General features: G+C 36.1%; 1 protein-coding gene across 5 annotated transcripts in view; it reads right to left on the bottom strand.

Annotated features, from left to right (window-relative positions):
* LOC125155173 (receptor-type tyrosine-protein phosphatase C-like) overlaps positions 1–13,014 on the bottom strand; it is a 68,084-nt gene that overhangs the window by 30,153 nt on the left and 24,917 nt on the right. For all 5 annotated transcript variants that reach the window (XM_047840105.1, XM_047840108.1, XM_047840107.1 and 2 more), the window contains 3 exons: positions 12,838–12,990; positions 10,757–10,968; positions 5,505–5,565 (listed from right to left, as the gene is read on the bottom strand). In XM_047840105.1, the coding sequence (XP_047696061.1) occupies positions 5,505–5,565; positions 10,757–10,968; positions 12,838–12,990 (426 nt within the window). The remainder of the gene's footprint in view (positions 1–5,504; positions 5,566–10,756; positions 10,969–12,837; positions 12,991–13,014) is intronic.

Genomic DNA, 13,014 nt, shown 5'->3' with positions numbered 1-13,014 from the left:
GCAGAGATTGGCTAATGCTGAATCCACCTGTTTTCTTTTCCTTCTGAATCAGCTTTACTTGCTGTTCAGTGTTGCCATGTGACTGAGATAAAGGTAGAAGTGAGATATGTTAGTTCCAGGCCTGGTGCTTAAACCCTCTGGAGAGATGTTACACACTCTCTTCTCCGGGTTGCCGGATGGATGTTGGCAACCATAGCAAAATTAGAAGCTATATATGAAAAATGGAAACCCTATGTCAGCCTAGAGTTTTGAATGAATATGTAGAACAGAACTCCACCACCTACACACACACAAACACTTACCAATTGGTGTAGGGTAAGAAATAAATTTCAATTCTGTTAAGTCACTGGGATTTGGAGGTTTATCTGTTAAAGCATCTGTCGTTACATTAATTCATTGGTACCCCTCATTCACCCCATACTTACTGAGAAGTGCTGCACTGGGATAGTCTCTAAGGATACAGCAGAATATAAGGCATGAGAAGTTACCAGTTCTAAGGAAATTTTCATTCTTTGGGGGGGAAACAAATGCTAAACAGGTAAACCAACAAATAAAATAATAATGTATTTTCCTTAGATTTATGAAAGAGTGAGTAAGTGGAAAAAAAGTAAGGGGAACCTATTTTCTACACGTTCAGGAGTGGCCTTGAGCATGAGACTTTCTATAACCTGAAAGATGGGAATGACCCAGCTAAACAGATAGCTGCCAGAGACCGTGTGTCTCATGTTCAAAATGTCTGTAACTGGAAATTCTTAATAGTAAGAATAAATTAATTTCAAATAGAGACTGGCAGATGTTGGACCTGTGTTTGAATTCTGGCTCCACCACTTCTTTACTGGAAACAAAAAATAAATTGATTGAATTATCTAAGTTAAAATTTCCTCGTCTATAAAATGGGAATGATTTTATTTTATTTAAAAGGATCTTGTGAGGATACATGGGTTGTATTGAATATTTTAGAGAAGTTCTTATTGCAATAGACTCCCAAAATGACCCAACGTGTTTCTCTCAAATTCTTTTCACTAAAATTATCAATAAACCTGTGATTACTGGTATATATATTGATCGACATGATTGTTTCCAAAATTTGTGGATAAAAACCTCATCAGAGGAACAATCATCTAAACTCATCCACCTCAAGGAAATTACTAAAATGAAAGCATGTTACTAGAAAAATAGGACACCTTGAACTGAGATTTTGCGAGAAACTGCCCCAAATGACTATGAGTAAGCGTTTCATTCCACAGCAATTAATTAGGGTCCATTCTACAGAAACATTAAGTAGCTTCAGACTTGCCTTGATAAAATTATTAATGATAAAACAACCAAGACTTCAGATATATATCATGACCTAAGAACACGTCTCTCTCCCTTCTTTCCAGGAATTCTGCTACTATTAAAGACCTGACAGTGGCATAGATCCATAATGCCAGAAAGAATGGGAGAAGGGAAATTAGAGTTAGAGAGATTTCAGCAAGTTTTGGAAGGTAGAAAACAAAGGAGAGAAAGCCAGCACCAAAATAGCACACTGCATAAGATCCATACCAGTTACCCAGAATGCCTGAGTCTCAAATTTGGAGGCACATAGACAGTGGAAATGAATCATAGGACCAAAAATGGTACAGTTGAATGTCTATTTACAGAGAAACCAAACACCCTTTGAAAAGACACTCCAGGGAGGAGAAAGAAGTTTATTCTCTGAGAAAATTGAAAGGAAAAGGTTAAGAGACTCAAGGTAAAATCAGGCTCAGAACAGAGCAGGGATGTGGCCCAGGACTGAGATTAGGAGGGCAAAGTCAATGTCTGCCTATGAAATGGTTGAACACCTGTCCCTCTGCCCTACTATGGGAAGAACCATTCCCCTACATTCCCCTACACTACCACAAGAAGTATTACATTGATTAATTTCCAGAGATAATAAATGGCACCGGAGAAAACAAATCATAAATATTACAAGGAATCTCCTCAGTCAACAGTCCCTGTAAGGGCTACAGAACTTTTTTTTAATAATTTATTATTTATTTTTTAAATTTACATTCAAGTTAGTTAGCATATAGTGCAACAATGATTTCAGGGGTAGATTCCTTAATGAACCTTACCCATTTAGCCCATCCCCCCCTCCCACAACCTCTCCAGTGTTTGTTCTCCATACTTAAGAGTCTCTTATGTTTTTGTCCCTCTCCCTGTTTTTATATGATTTTTGTTTCCCTTCCCTTATGTTCATCTGTTTTGTCTCTTAAAGTCCTCACATGAGTGAAGCCATATGATTTTTGTGTTTCTCTGACTGACCAATTTCACTTAGCATAATACCCTCCAGGTCCATCCACATAGTTGCAAATGGCAAGATGTCATTCTTTTTGATTAGGGCCATAGAACTTCTAATCACCCTTTTCTATGGTCTCCCTGTAACTTTGATCAAACTGCTGATAAGAACCGAATTGTCAAAGAAATCCTCAACAATAAAGGGGGGTTCCAAAATAATAATTTGACTTAGGAGTTCCAAAATGGGACTAACAGGAGCTCCAGAAGGGCTACAGGAAAAAAAAAAAAAGTGGAATGAAAAAAAATTTCTCAGAGATATGTTTCCAGGTCACAAAAGCCAATAGTATACAAGAAAAGACTCGTGCAAGACAAAGAATAAAGAGGAAAGCCTAAAAGTCCCAAAGAGAAAAAAGATATGAGAATACAGACAAAGAACGAAAAACAGGATGGCATTAGAAAGTAATACTGGATGCAGGAGAACGAAACAGAAATACTTTTTCAATACTAAGTTTTTAAACACAGAATTCTATGCCAGGTCAACCTATGGATCAAGTGACAGAGTAGAATTAAAGCATTGCATTTTTATGTGTGCCAGAATTAGAATATTTTCTTCTTACACTAGAGAATATATACCAGTAATTTTTTTTTAACAAATGAGATTCAGATGTAGCAATTCTGAAACAGGAAGCTAATGAAGGAAAATTTTACCACAGTAGCTAAGCTGTACACCTAGGTAGTCCAAATCAGTACAGGAAGAAAGGGCCCCAGGAGCTCTTTCGGGAACATTGTCAACGTGTGGCTAATGAAGTCTTATGCCAGGGAAGCTCAGCAAAACTTTTCTAGGAGGTGCATTCTTGGCAAGTCACAACCCAAGACTTCTCCTGGTGAAGACATTACTATTAAAACCTCATTCTGTCATTTATCTATTACAAAAATGCCATCGTGAGTGAAGAGTCAATAAAACTTTTTCTGCTTGGTGAGGAAGGGACCGTGGGATAACACTCTAGCTCCACGGACATGGAAATCTGATAAAAGCGGAATGTTAGCTGCCTTTCTAGGCAATGTTGCCAATGACGAAAATGATCCCTGGTTGCTCAACTGTGCCTGGACAGGAAGATTTATGTGTGAACCACACTGTCCTGGTGCAAGCCCCAGTTTTCGGTCTCCCTGAGTGGAGTAACCCAGGGCACATCTCATTTTTGGGCACAATCCCTGTGGCATGTCTGGAAGCTACTCCCAAGGAACTATTCTAAGAGATACCGATTCCTTTCTTAACGGGGGGCTTCTAAGCAAGGGCAGCTAGCACACCCACACATGTGACCCGATTCTCTCACATCTCACTTGCCTCTGGGAGGGTCAAAGAACAGTTCCAGGGTTGCCATGGGCACTGTGACCACTATCGCTACGCCCCCTTGCTGGCGCACTGTGTTTTCTGTTCTGTGTCTCCTTGAGTGAAATGGTATCACATCTGGCCTAGTAAAATGTGAGTGAGTGTGAAACGTCCAGTTGAGTCTATGACTCCCAAGAGTAGGTGCTGCAGCTAGAAGTTATCTGCATAGGCAGAAAAAAAACAATTCAATGGAGTTGTTTTTATTGTAAGAAATTATAAAAGAAAAGTATTTATATGTAAATAAAATCAAAGCTATCTGGTTGAATTTGGTGGGCATTTAGTATTAGAAGCTTTTATTTAATAAATCAGAGCAGGAAGAGTGGAAACTTTACATGGGACCTGGGACAACAGTTTGGAACATGAATTTTTATATCTTTCCTCTTTTCAGAGACTTTGGGAAATAAGGCATTAGTGCTTGCACACTTGCATGTGTGTGTAAGAGAGTAAGACTGAGACATTGCAATGATAGCATCAGAAACTGTCTAGAGTTGGGGCGCCTGGGTGGCTCCGTCAGTTAAGCGCTTGACTTCAGCTCCGGTCATGATTTCACGGTTCATGGGTTCAAGCCCTGCATTGGGCTCTGTACTGATAGCTCAAGCCTGGAGCCTGCTTCAGATTCTGTGTCTCCCTCTCTCTCTGCCCCTCCCGGCTCCCTCTCTCTCTCTCTCTCTCAAAAATAAATAAACATTAAAAAAAAGTAAAAGAAACTGTCTACAGTTGATAACACAACACAGAAATTTACATCATTTAATTTAATTTACAAACATACAAATGGTGAACAAGCTGAGAAACTTAAAACAGTGTACTGCCTTCTCCCTCTGTAGGATGAAATCCATGGGCAATGTTACTAACTCTAGAAAGAGGAGCAGCTAATATTCTTTACCCCTATAGAGATAACCATAAGAAGAACTGAAAACAGAAATGGTGAAAAGTGGCTGTCTTGGTGAGCAGGACAATGAGTGGGGAGTGGTGACACAAAGCTGTTAATGTCATTGTTATAATGACATTTAAGTTTAAGTGGTTTTTTTCTATCTGCAACTTTATTTTGATCAAAATATTTAAAATAGCAATGATAAAAAATTAAATAGCCATGTTGTAATTAAGCGATTTTTATCTTAGCTGTAATTAGGTAAATCAGGACAGATTTGTATCTAATGCCTGCCTCTACCAAGCTCAACTTTGAGGGACAGAATAAGACAAAATAGGTAAGTCTCCAAAACGGTACACAAAACAAACATGTTTTGTTAACAGTCATGAAAAATGTCATAAACATACTCATAATTTAAGTCTATACAGATATATCCTCTTACAAATTGTTTTATGAAATCTACCTCCTTTAATAATGGAATCTTTTAATTGAATTTAAAATACTGTATTTTACAGGGGACGGATTAATGATTGCCAGAGAGAAGAGAGGTGGGGTGGGGGGACAAAATGGGTGAAGAGGAGTGGGAGATACAAGCTGCCAGTTATGGGATGAGTAAGTCACAGGAATAAAAGGCACAGCAGAAAGAATATAGCCAACAATATTGTAATAGTGTTATATGGTCACAGATGGTAGGAACACTTGTGGTGAGCATAGGATAAATGAAGAGAAGCCAAATCACTCCATTGTACAGCTGAAACTAATGTAGTATTTGTGTCAACTACATTCAAATAAAAAATTAAAAATAAAACAATATTGTTTTATTCACCTACACATGTTTTTTTTCAGAAAACATAAAATATTACCTTGATAGGAAATATATAAACATTTAATAATTAAATATAAGCACGAATGTAAAATAATAAAGGTTTGTAATGTTAATATATATTTTAATATAATATAATAAAGAGCCAAAAAATGACTTACAAGATGTTGAATGAAAAACAGATTCTGGAGTTCCATTATGGTGTCTGTTGTTGTAATAGACCTGAATTCCAGTAATAAAACAAAATAGTTTTCTAACGTGAATTTATCTATCATAATGCAACACATACATTATTTCTCATACAGTGGTGTCTATTTTAATTTAAAATATACAGGTTAACGTTAATTTAAAAATAGAAACCTCAAGATTATGTCAATGTCTTATTATCAAATAGTTTTTCAAAGAAAATATTTAACAGTGAAAAAGACATAAAGAAATCTTAGCTTATTTGGCAACAACAACAACAACAACAATAATAATAGTATAATCGGCAAGAGTAAGTGAAACTGAAGGAATAAACTCCAACACATCAAATTCTTCAAAGCTTAAAGTTAAAATTCCCTATTGATAGGTTAATATCTATACATTTTATTTAAAAGGGAAACTACCATGTACTGTTTGTAAAAGTTACACACAAAATGAACATACAATTGGTAAAAGCAAATAGAAACAATATGACAATCACAGTGTTTATAATAAATTGATATTTAGTTCACAAGGGTTAAAGTTATAAGGATTGATACCCCCAAGTGATACAGGGTAAAATCTACAGTATTAACCTAACTAGCAAAACTCCCTGTGTCTCATAATATTGAATACAAATAAAGCCAAAACAATTTAGTTATATAAGGGAAACTGAAAAGAATAAGAGAGCAGTAAGAGGCTTTGGAAAAAAAAAAAGGTAAAAACAAATCTGAATAATATCATTAAAAGATAAACATGATACATTTGGACAATATATATCTAAGTTTTTACCCTTTGGAAGATATATAATTTCCTCAGTACTCACAGAATATTTGTAAATATTCATTATACATTTAACTGTAAAAAATACTCTATTAATTCCAAAAAATAGAAATTGTAGGACTTCTGGGTGGTTCAGTTGGTTAAGCGTCTGACTTTGGCTCAGGTCATGATCTCGTGGTTTGTGAGTTCGAGCCCGCATCAGGCTCTCTTTTGAGAGCTTAGCATCCTCTGTCCCCCTCTCTCTGTCCCTCCCCTGCTTGCACACATTCTCTTTCTCACTCTCAAAAATAAATAAACGTTTAAAAATAGTAGAAATTATAAAAGCTAATTATCTTTTAAAAGCTAGAAACACTATCTCTTTAAAAAACAGATAAATTAGAAATTCTTTCCAACTGCAATATAAATTCTTGGGAAATATAATCAGAACATTCTACTCTAAAAATCCACTTGTTAAATTTTATGTCAGTCATTGAAAAATTAATAATAATAGGGGCTCCTGGGTGGCTCAGTCGGTTAAGCATCCAACTTTGGCTCAGGTCATAATCTCACAGTTTGTGGGTTCAAGCCCCGTGTCAGGCTCTGTGCTGACAGCTCAGAGTCTGGAGCCTGCTTCAGATTCTCTGTCTCCCTCTCTCTCTGCCTCTCCCCCACTCTCACTTTGTCTCACTCTGTCTCTCAAAAATAAATAAATGTAAAAAAAAATTTAATAAATAAAAAAAAGAAAAATTAATAATAACACAGGCATGGGATACAGTCAAAATTTTACCAAAAGACAATTCATAGTTTAATTTTTTCTTTTTTTGTTGTTTTTTTTAATAATAAAAAAATAAAGAAATGGACCAAAAATGCTTTCAATCCCAAATTAGCAGAAGAACATAAAAACAAATCTACAAAAAGAAAAGTAATAAATGGAGCAATGATAAAAATTACTTTATGAATCTGTTAACCAGAGATCACAATGATGAATAAAGCTAAAATTATTGATCCCTCGTGATGGCATAAATGTGGTAGTGGAGACAGAAAGAAACATGAAAATGAATTATGGTACATGCAATGAAGAAAACAAGAGACAATCTTTTGAAGGCTGGGGAAAAGAATGAATAACTAAGTAATAATCTACTACTTTGAATTTGAATGTTGTATTTTTAAAATTTTTTTTAACGTTTATTTATTTTTGAGACAGAGAGAGACAGAGCATGAACGGGGAACGGGCAGAGAGAGAGAGGGAGACACAGAATCGGAAGCAGGCTCCAGGCTCTGAGCCATCAGCCCAGAGCCCGATGCGGGGCTAGAACTCACGGACCGCGAGATCGTGACCTGAGCTGAAGTCGGACGCTTAACCGACTGAGCCACCCAGGTGCCCCTGAATGTTGTATTTTAATATGATGTTTACCTATATTTTTTCCAGAATAACTTACATTGATGAATGGGAGAAGAAAATTCTAGAAAGAGAGAAGAACATAAGGTAAAGTACCTATGGAGAGCAAATTCTAGGTGCATTTGAGAAACTGAAAATAAATGGAGCTTAATGGGTGCTGGAAAAGTAATGGGAGATGAAGTATAATGTACATGATATGTAATAACAAAATATTTCTTTTATATGGATTATGGGAAAAATATAAATCCACAAAGTGTAAAATTTCTGAAAAGAACAATAATATTGAAAAAAAATGGCTCTGAGAGGATTCCTCTGTGTCAAGAGGATTAAAAAAAAATTTTCAGAGAACAAATCATTCCTATACTATTTAAGGTTATAAAAAGGCAAAGAAACAAGAAAATGTGCTATTTATCAGGTTAGCACAACTTTTATAGCAAAGTATACTAAGAATGATTCATGCCCACACCTATACAAATGCCTGTGCCCGTCATCTCTACCCACTTATTGAAGGGTTTCATTTATGAATGTCTATTCATAAAGACTTAAAAAAAGCCTTTGAATTCAATAATGCTTTCAAAGAATAATACACAGTGACAGAGCAAGACTTTTTTTCTTGGAACGTGACATGGTTTATCCTTACAAAACCTATCACTATAATTCACCATATGAACAAATCATATCATGTCATCACAACCATGGCATCATCTAATATAGTACAATAAAAACACAGGAAGAAGTCCAAACTATGTCTGATTAAACAAACAAGATAGGTTATATATTTATAAATACATATGTTTTTGTATATAAACATATGTATATATAAACATTTCTTTAAGTTATAAAGGGTATAAGGTCAATTGTCAACATTATTTTGAATAGTCAACTATTGACTGTTGAAATTTCCATTAAATCAGAAATAAAACTGATAGATCTGACTGAATAAAAATAAAAGGAAAAATTGTGTATGATTTAAAGTGTTATAAATAAAGTTAAAAAGCAAACTACAAGCTGGAAACAAAACTTGCAACTTATATGACAAAGAGTTTAATATCATTAATATCCAAAAACTTCCCCCAATAAAACTGGACAAGGGAGCGGCAACAACAAAAACTGTAGTTATCTTCGACAGTTTGTTCTTCAAACAAAAAGAGATGTCAATACCATATCTCACCTACTCAACATCAAAGAAAAAGAAGGCCATGCCCAATGTTGGTGAGATTCTCAAGAGCAATTATTTAATAGACTGTATGGGAAGGGTAATTTGGTAACTTACAGGGAAAAAAAAATTATCACAAAAATTCTTAAAATACAAGTAAATTCCTTTTGACCCAATACCTTTATTTCCAGGAATTTATTTAAATAGAAATCATTAAAGACACATTCAAAAATTGTGCTATTTACCAGTAAGTGTGTTAATTGATTGTTGTTTGTAACAGATGAAAACTATAGTTAGTAGAATGTTAAAAAGCCAGATAATAGAATCTTAGGCGACCATTAAAAATTGCATTGTAGTGAAATATTTAACATGGAAAAAGTTCATGTTGTAGTGATATATGAAAAATGTAGGTTACTAAACTATGTGTTCAGAATGTTGATAATATGTATGATGAATATATATAAATGCACATTACAATATTATGAAAGTTGTGAGATAATGGAAAATATATATTGGTTTCTGCCCTTGGTTCCTGGCACAGAACTCCTGAAGTCCTTATAATTTCCCTGGTAATAGGAGTGTTTTTCATTCTAATCAGGTGACTGGGTGGGCTCCTGGATGGCTCCTGGATGAGGACTAGTCATTAGAAAGCCAAAGCTATGATTAGAAGCTTGGAATTTTCACCCCAGCCCCCATTCTCTTGAGAAGGTAGAAGGGCTGAAAATGAAATTAATGATTGGTCACACCTACATGATGAAGCCTCCTTAAAATACCCCAAAGAAGGTGGCTTGGGGGCTATCAGGTTGGTGAACACATCCATATCATGAAGGTGATGTATCCCAACTTGATGGGGACAGAAGCTCCTGTACTTGGGACCTTCTCAGACATCACCCTATGTATCTCTTCATCTGACTGTTCCTCTGTATCCTTTATCACATATTTCAATAAACTGGTAAACGTAAATAAGTGTTTCCCAGAGTTCTGTGAGCCACACTAACAAGCAACTAAGCCTGAGGAGAGGGCCATAGGAACCCCTGATTTATAGCCAAGTCAGACAGAAGTTGAGAGTAACCTAGGGACCAACTACTGGCAGTTAGAGCTGAAGTGGGGTGGAACAGTCTTGTGGGACTGAGTCCCTAACCTGTGGAATCTGCCACTATCTCCAGGTAGATAGTGTCAGATTTGAATTAAATTGCAGGATAGCCAGCTGGTGCCACAAAGACTTGCTTGATGTGGAGGAAAACCTCCACACAAATTTGGCGACCAGAAGCATCAGAAGGGTGGCGCTGCACATGAATTGTACAGGAGACTCACAGAAAAGAACACACAAGAAAAGACGGAACTACGGTTTTTCCCTACAACCAGGGCCAAGACTGAGTTTTTTCATTTCAGAAACACATTCATAAAATATGATCAGTAGACAGTAAGCTTGTAGATGAGTTTTTTTTTAATTCTCCATGTTCACTGGTATTTCCTAATATTTATTTCTACTATTTTCTAACCTCAGTGCACCTGTAAAATATTTTGCAATTTAAAAAGTCATGTTAGTAAAGATTAAAAGTCAAGGTAAATAAAACATTTTGCAAAGTAATAATCTATTGTGCATAAATTTAAATTAATTTACTGTGTATAAAATGTTGTGCTTCTTGACACAGGCACAATAATTTTGCTATGAGCAAATTACATTAAAGGTGAAAAACACTCCAACAAAATATTTGCTTGAAACCATTGTTCTTAGAGCTGGGGATAAGAAGTTTGGAGTCAACCATTTAAGACTTTAAAGTATGATTTCATTAGACGAAGAGTTTCTAAAGCTCATGTGAGCATCAATTGGTCTTAGTATTATTGAAGTATGGTGTAATAATCAGTATAATGTACATTAGTACTACAGTTGAGGATAGAAATTATCTTACCTTAAATTCGTATTTTGTTGAATATTGAAGATATAGTACAGAGAAGTGGCAAATTATTTGTGACTCATTTTTAACAAAGGCATCTCCAATTTTGATTTCCAGATGGTAGGATCCATTACTGGGGCCTTTAAAGTCTGAAGGAGGATCACACTTCACAAGAATACTATTATCTGATATCCGAGAAGCAAGTAAGTTCCTGACTTTGGTTGGCTCTATCAAAACGAAGGAATATTTGTTACTTTAATCACTTTGTACATGCATATTTAAATCAGTTGGCAATATTTGTGTACATTATTAATTATTTTTAAAAATTTTTAATGTTTATTCATTTTTGAGAGACAGAAACAGAGCATGAGTAGGGGTGGGCAGAGAGAGAGGGAGACACAGAATCTGAAGCAGGGTCCAGGCTCTGAGCTGTCAGCACAGAGAATAACGTGGGTCTCAAACTCATAAACCGGGAGATCATGACCTGAGCTGAAGTCGGTCGCCCAACGAACTGAGCCACCCAGGCACCACCAATATAAATTATTTTCAGCATTAATTTGGAGATTATGGATGAAGAAGCTATAATAGTACATGCATCAAGACGCTGTACCAAAACATCTAAAAATAAACCCCCCAGTCTTTCAATGAATATTAGCATATGTGTTATACTTGAAGTCATGGGACTTCGTGCCATCCCCTAAGGAGAGTATACACAATTAGAAAATAGAAGGAAAGAGGGGGTAGAGAAGAGGGGAAGAAAGGTGCAGGGGGAGAAGAGTGGATGATAGAGCGATTCTGAAGGCCTACATACAGTAGAGCTCTTCGGCTCTTTTTTTTTTTAAGATTTTATTTGTAAATAATCTCTACATCCAACATGAGGCTTGAACTTGTAACCCTGAGATCAAGAGTTGTATGCTCTACTGTCTGAGCCAGCCAGGCGCCCCAGCTCCTCCGTTCTTGAGGTGCTTACATTATCCTAGTAACTACCTACCTGGCTGCATTCTTTAGGAGGAGCAACAAATTATCTTTGTTTGCTATGACTTCACAGAAATTTAGGAAAATAGCAAAACCATAAAGCTCAAGGATCTGGACTTTTAAAACCGGAATCTAAATTACATTAAATTTCATGAAGAGCATTCCACATCCATCCCTGAATAAGACAATTTTTCTTCATGAACTTGGTGCCAGCTAAGGTCTCTGGAGCTACAGATACTGCCTTACACAGGGGTGTTTCTTCTTTCCTGACTTAATGGAGTTAACATTCACCACGGAGATAGATCTAGCTTTAGGCCTGGAAACTATGGAGACATCATACAGGTAGCAACAGGAAAATGACTTTGAAAGGAAACTTCAAAGGACAAAATGTGCCATAAAATAAAACAAGTAGTTCGCTGTAACAAAGAGAAGACAATGCCAATAAGTTACTGTATTTTATAAGGTAAGCGGGTAAGTAGAGGTTAGCAAGTGAATGCTTTGTGGGTGAGATGTTATTAGGTGTCTCATTGGCAGTTACTAGTTCTAGATAATAAAGAAAACAATAGACAATGCATTTTTATCTATGTTGGTTAGGTACTTAAATTGCCTGAAATCTTAAAATTGTTCCAGTTAATATGGCCTCAAGCTTCATTCTTACAAATCTGTGATGGTCTATGAAGAATACAGAGAACCCAGGATAACAGTTTAGAACATTATTGTATTTTAAATTATTATAAACCCTAGATGTTAATAAATGTGCCAGGTCAATGTGTTTCCCCAATGAAGCATAAAGAAAGACGGATTGTATACTAAAAAGTTCATACTGGGGTGCCTGGGTGGCTCAGTTGGTTGAACGTCTGACTTCAGCTCAGGTCATAATCTCGCAGCTTGTGAGTTCGAGCCCCGCATGGGGGCTCTGTGCTGACAGCTCAGAGCCTGGGGCCTGCTTCGAACTCTGTGTCTCCCTCTCTCTCTGCCCCTAACCCACTAACCCACTCACATTCTGTCTCTGTCTCTCTCAAAAATAAACATTAAAAAAAAAAAAGAATGGAAAAAGAAAAGAAAGTTCATACCTTGTTTCTTGCCATTCACAGAAAGAAGTATTAAGGCTTATAACTTACTATCTGCAAGTGTGTCAAATTCACATGTCACAGCAGGTCCATCACGTCGTACTTTTCCCATGGTGGAAGCCTTTAATGACACACTGTACTTTGTATAAGGTTTCAAATTTTGCAGACGTTTGGTCTTCTCTTTACCCAGAACTGTGCAGTTTTCTTCTCAAGAAAAAAAAAAAAAGG

Source organism: Prionailurus viverrinus, chromosome F1 (genome assembly GCF_022837055.1).
Source record: "Prionailurus viverrinus isolate Anna chromosome F1, UM_Priviv_1.0, whole genome shotgun sequence".
In the NCBI taxonomy this organism is placed as follows: domain Eukaryota; kingdom Metazoa; phylum Chordata; class Mammalia; order Carnivora; family Felidae; genus Prionailurus; species Prionailurus viverrinus.
Note: the sequence above shows the minus strand (reverse complement) of the source record. Positions and strands in the feature narration are given on the sequence as shown.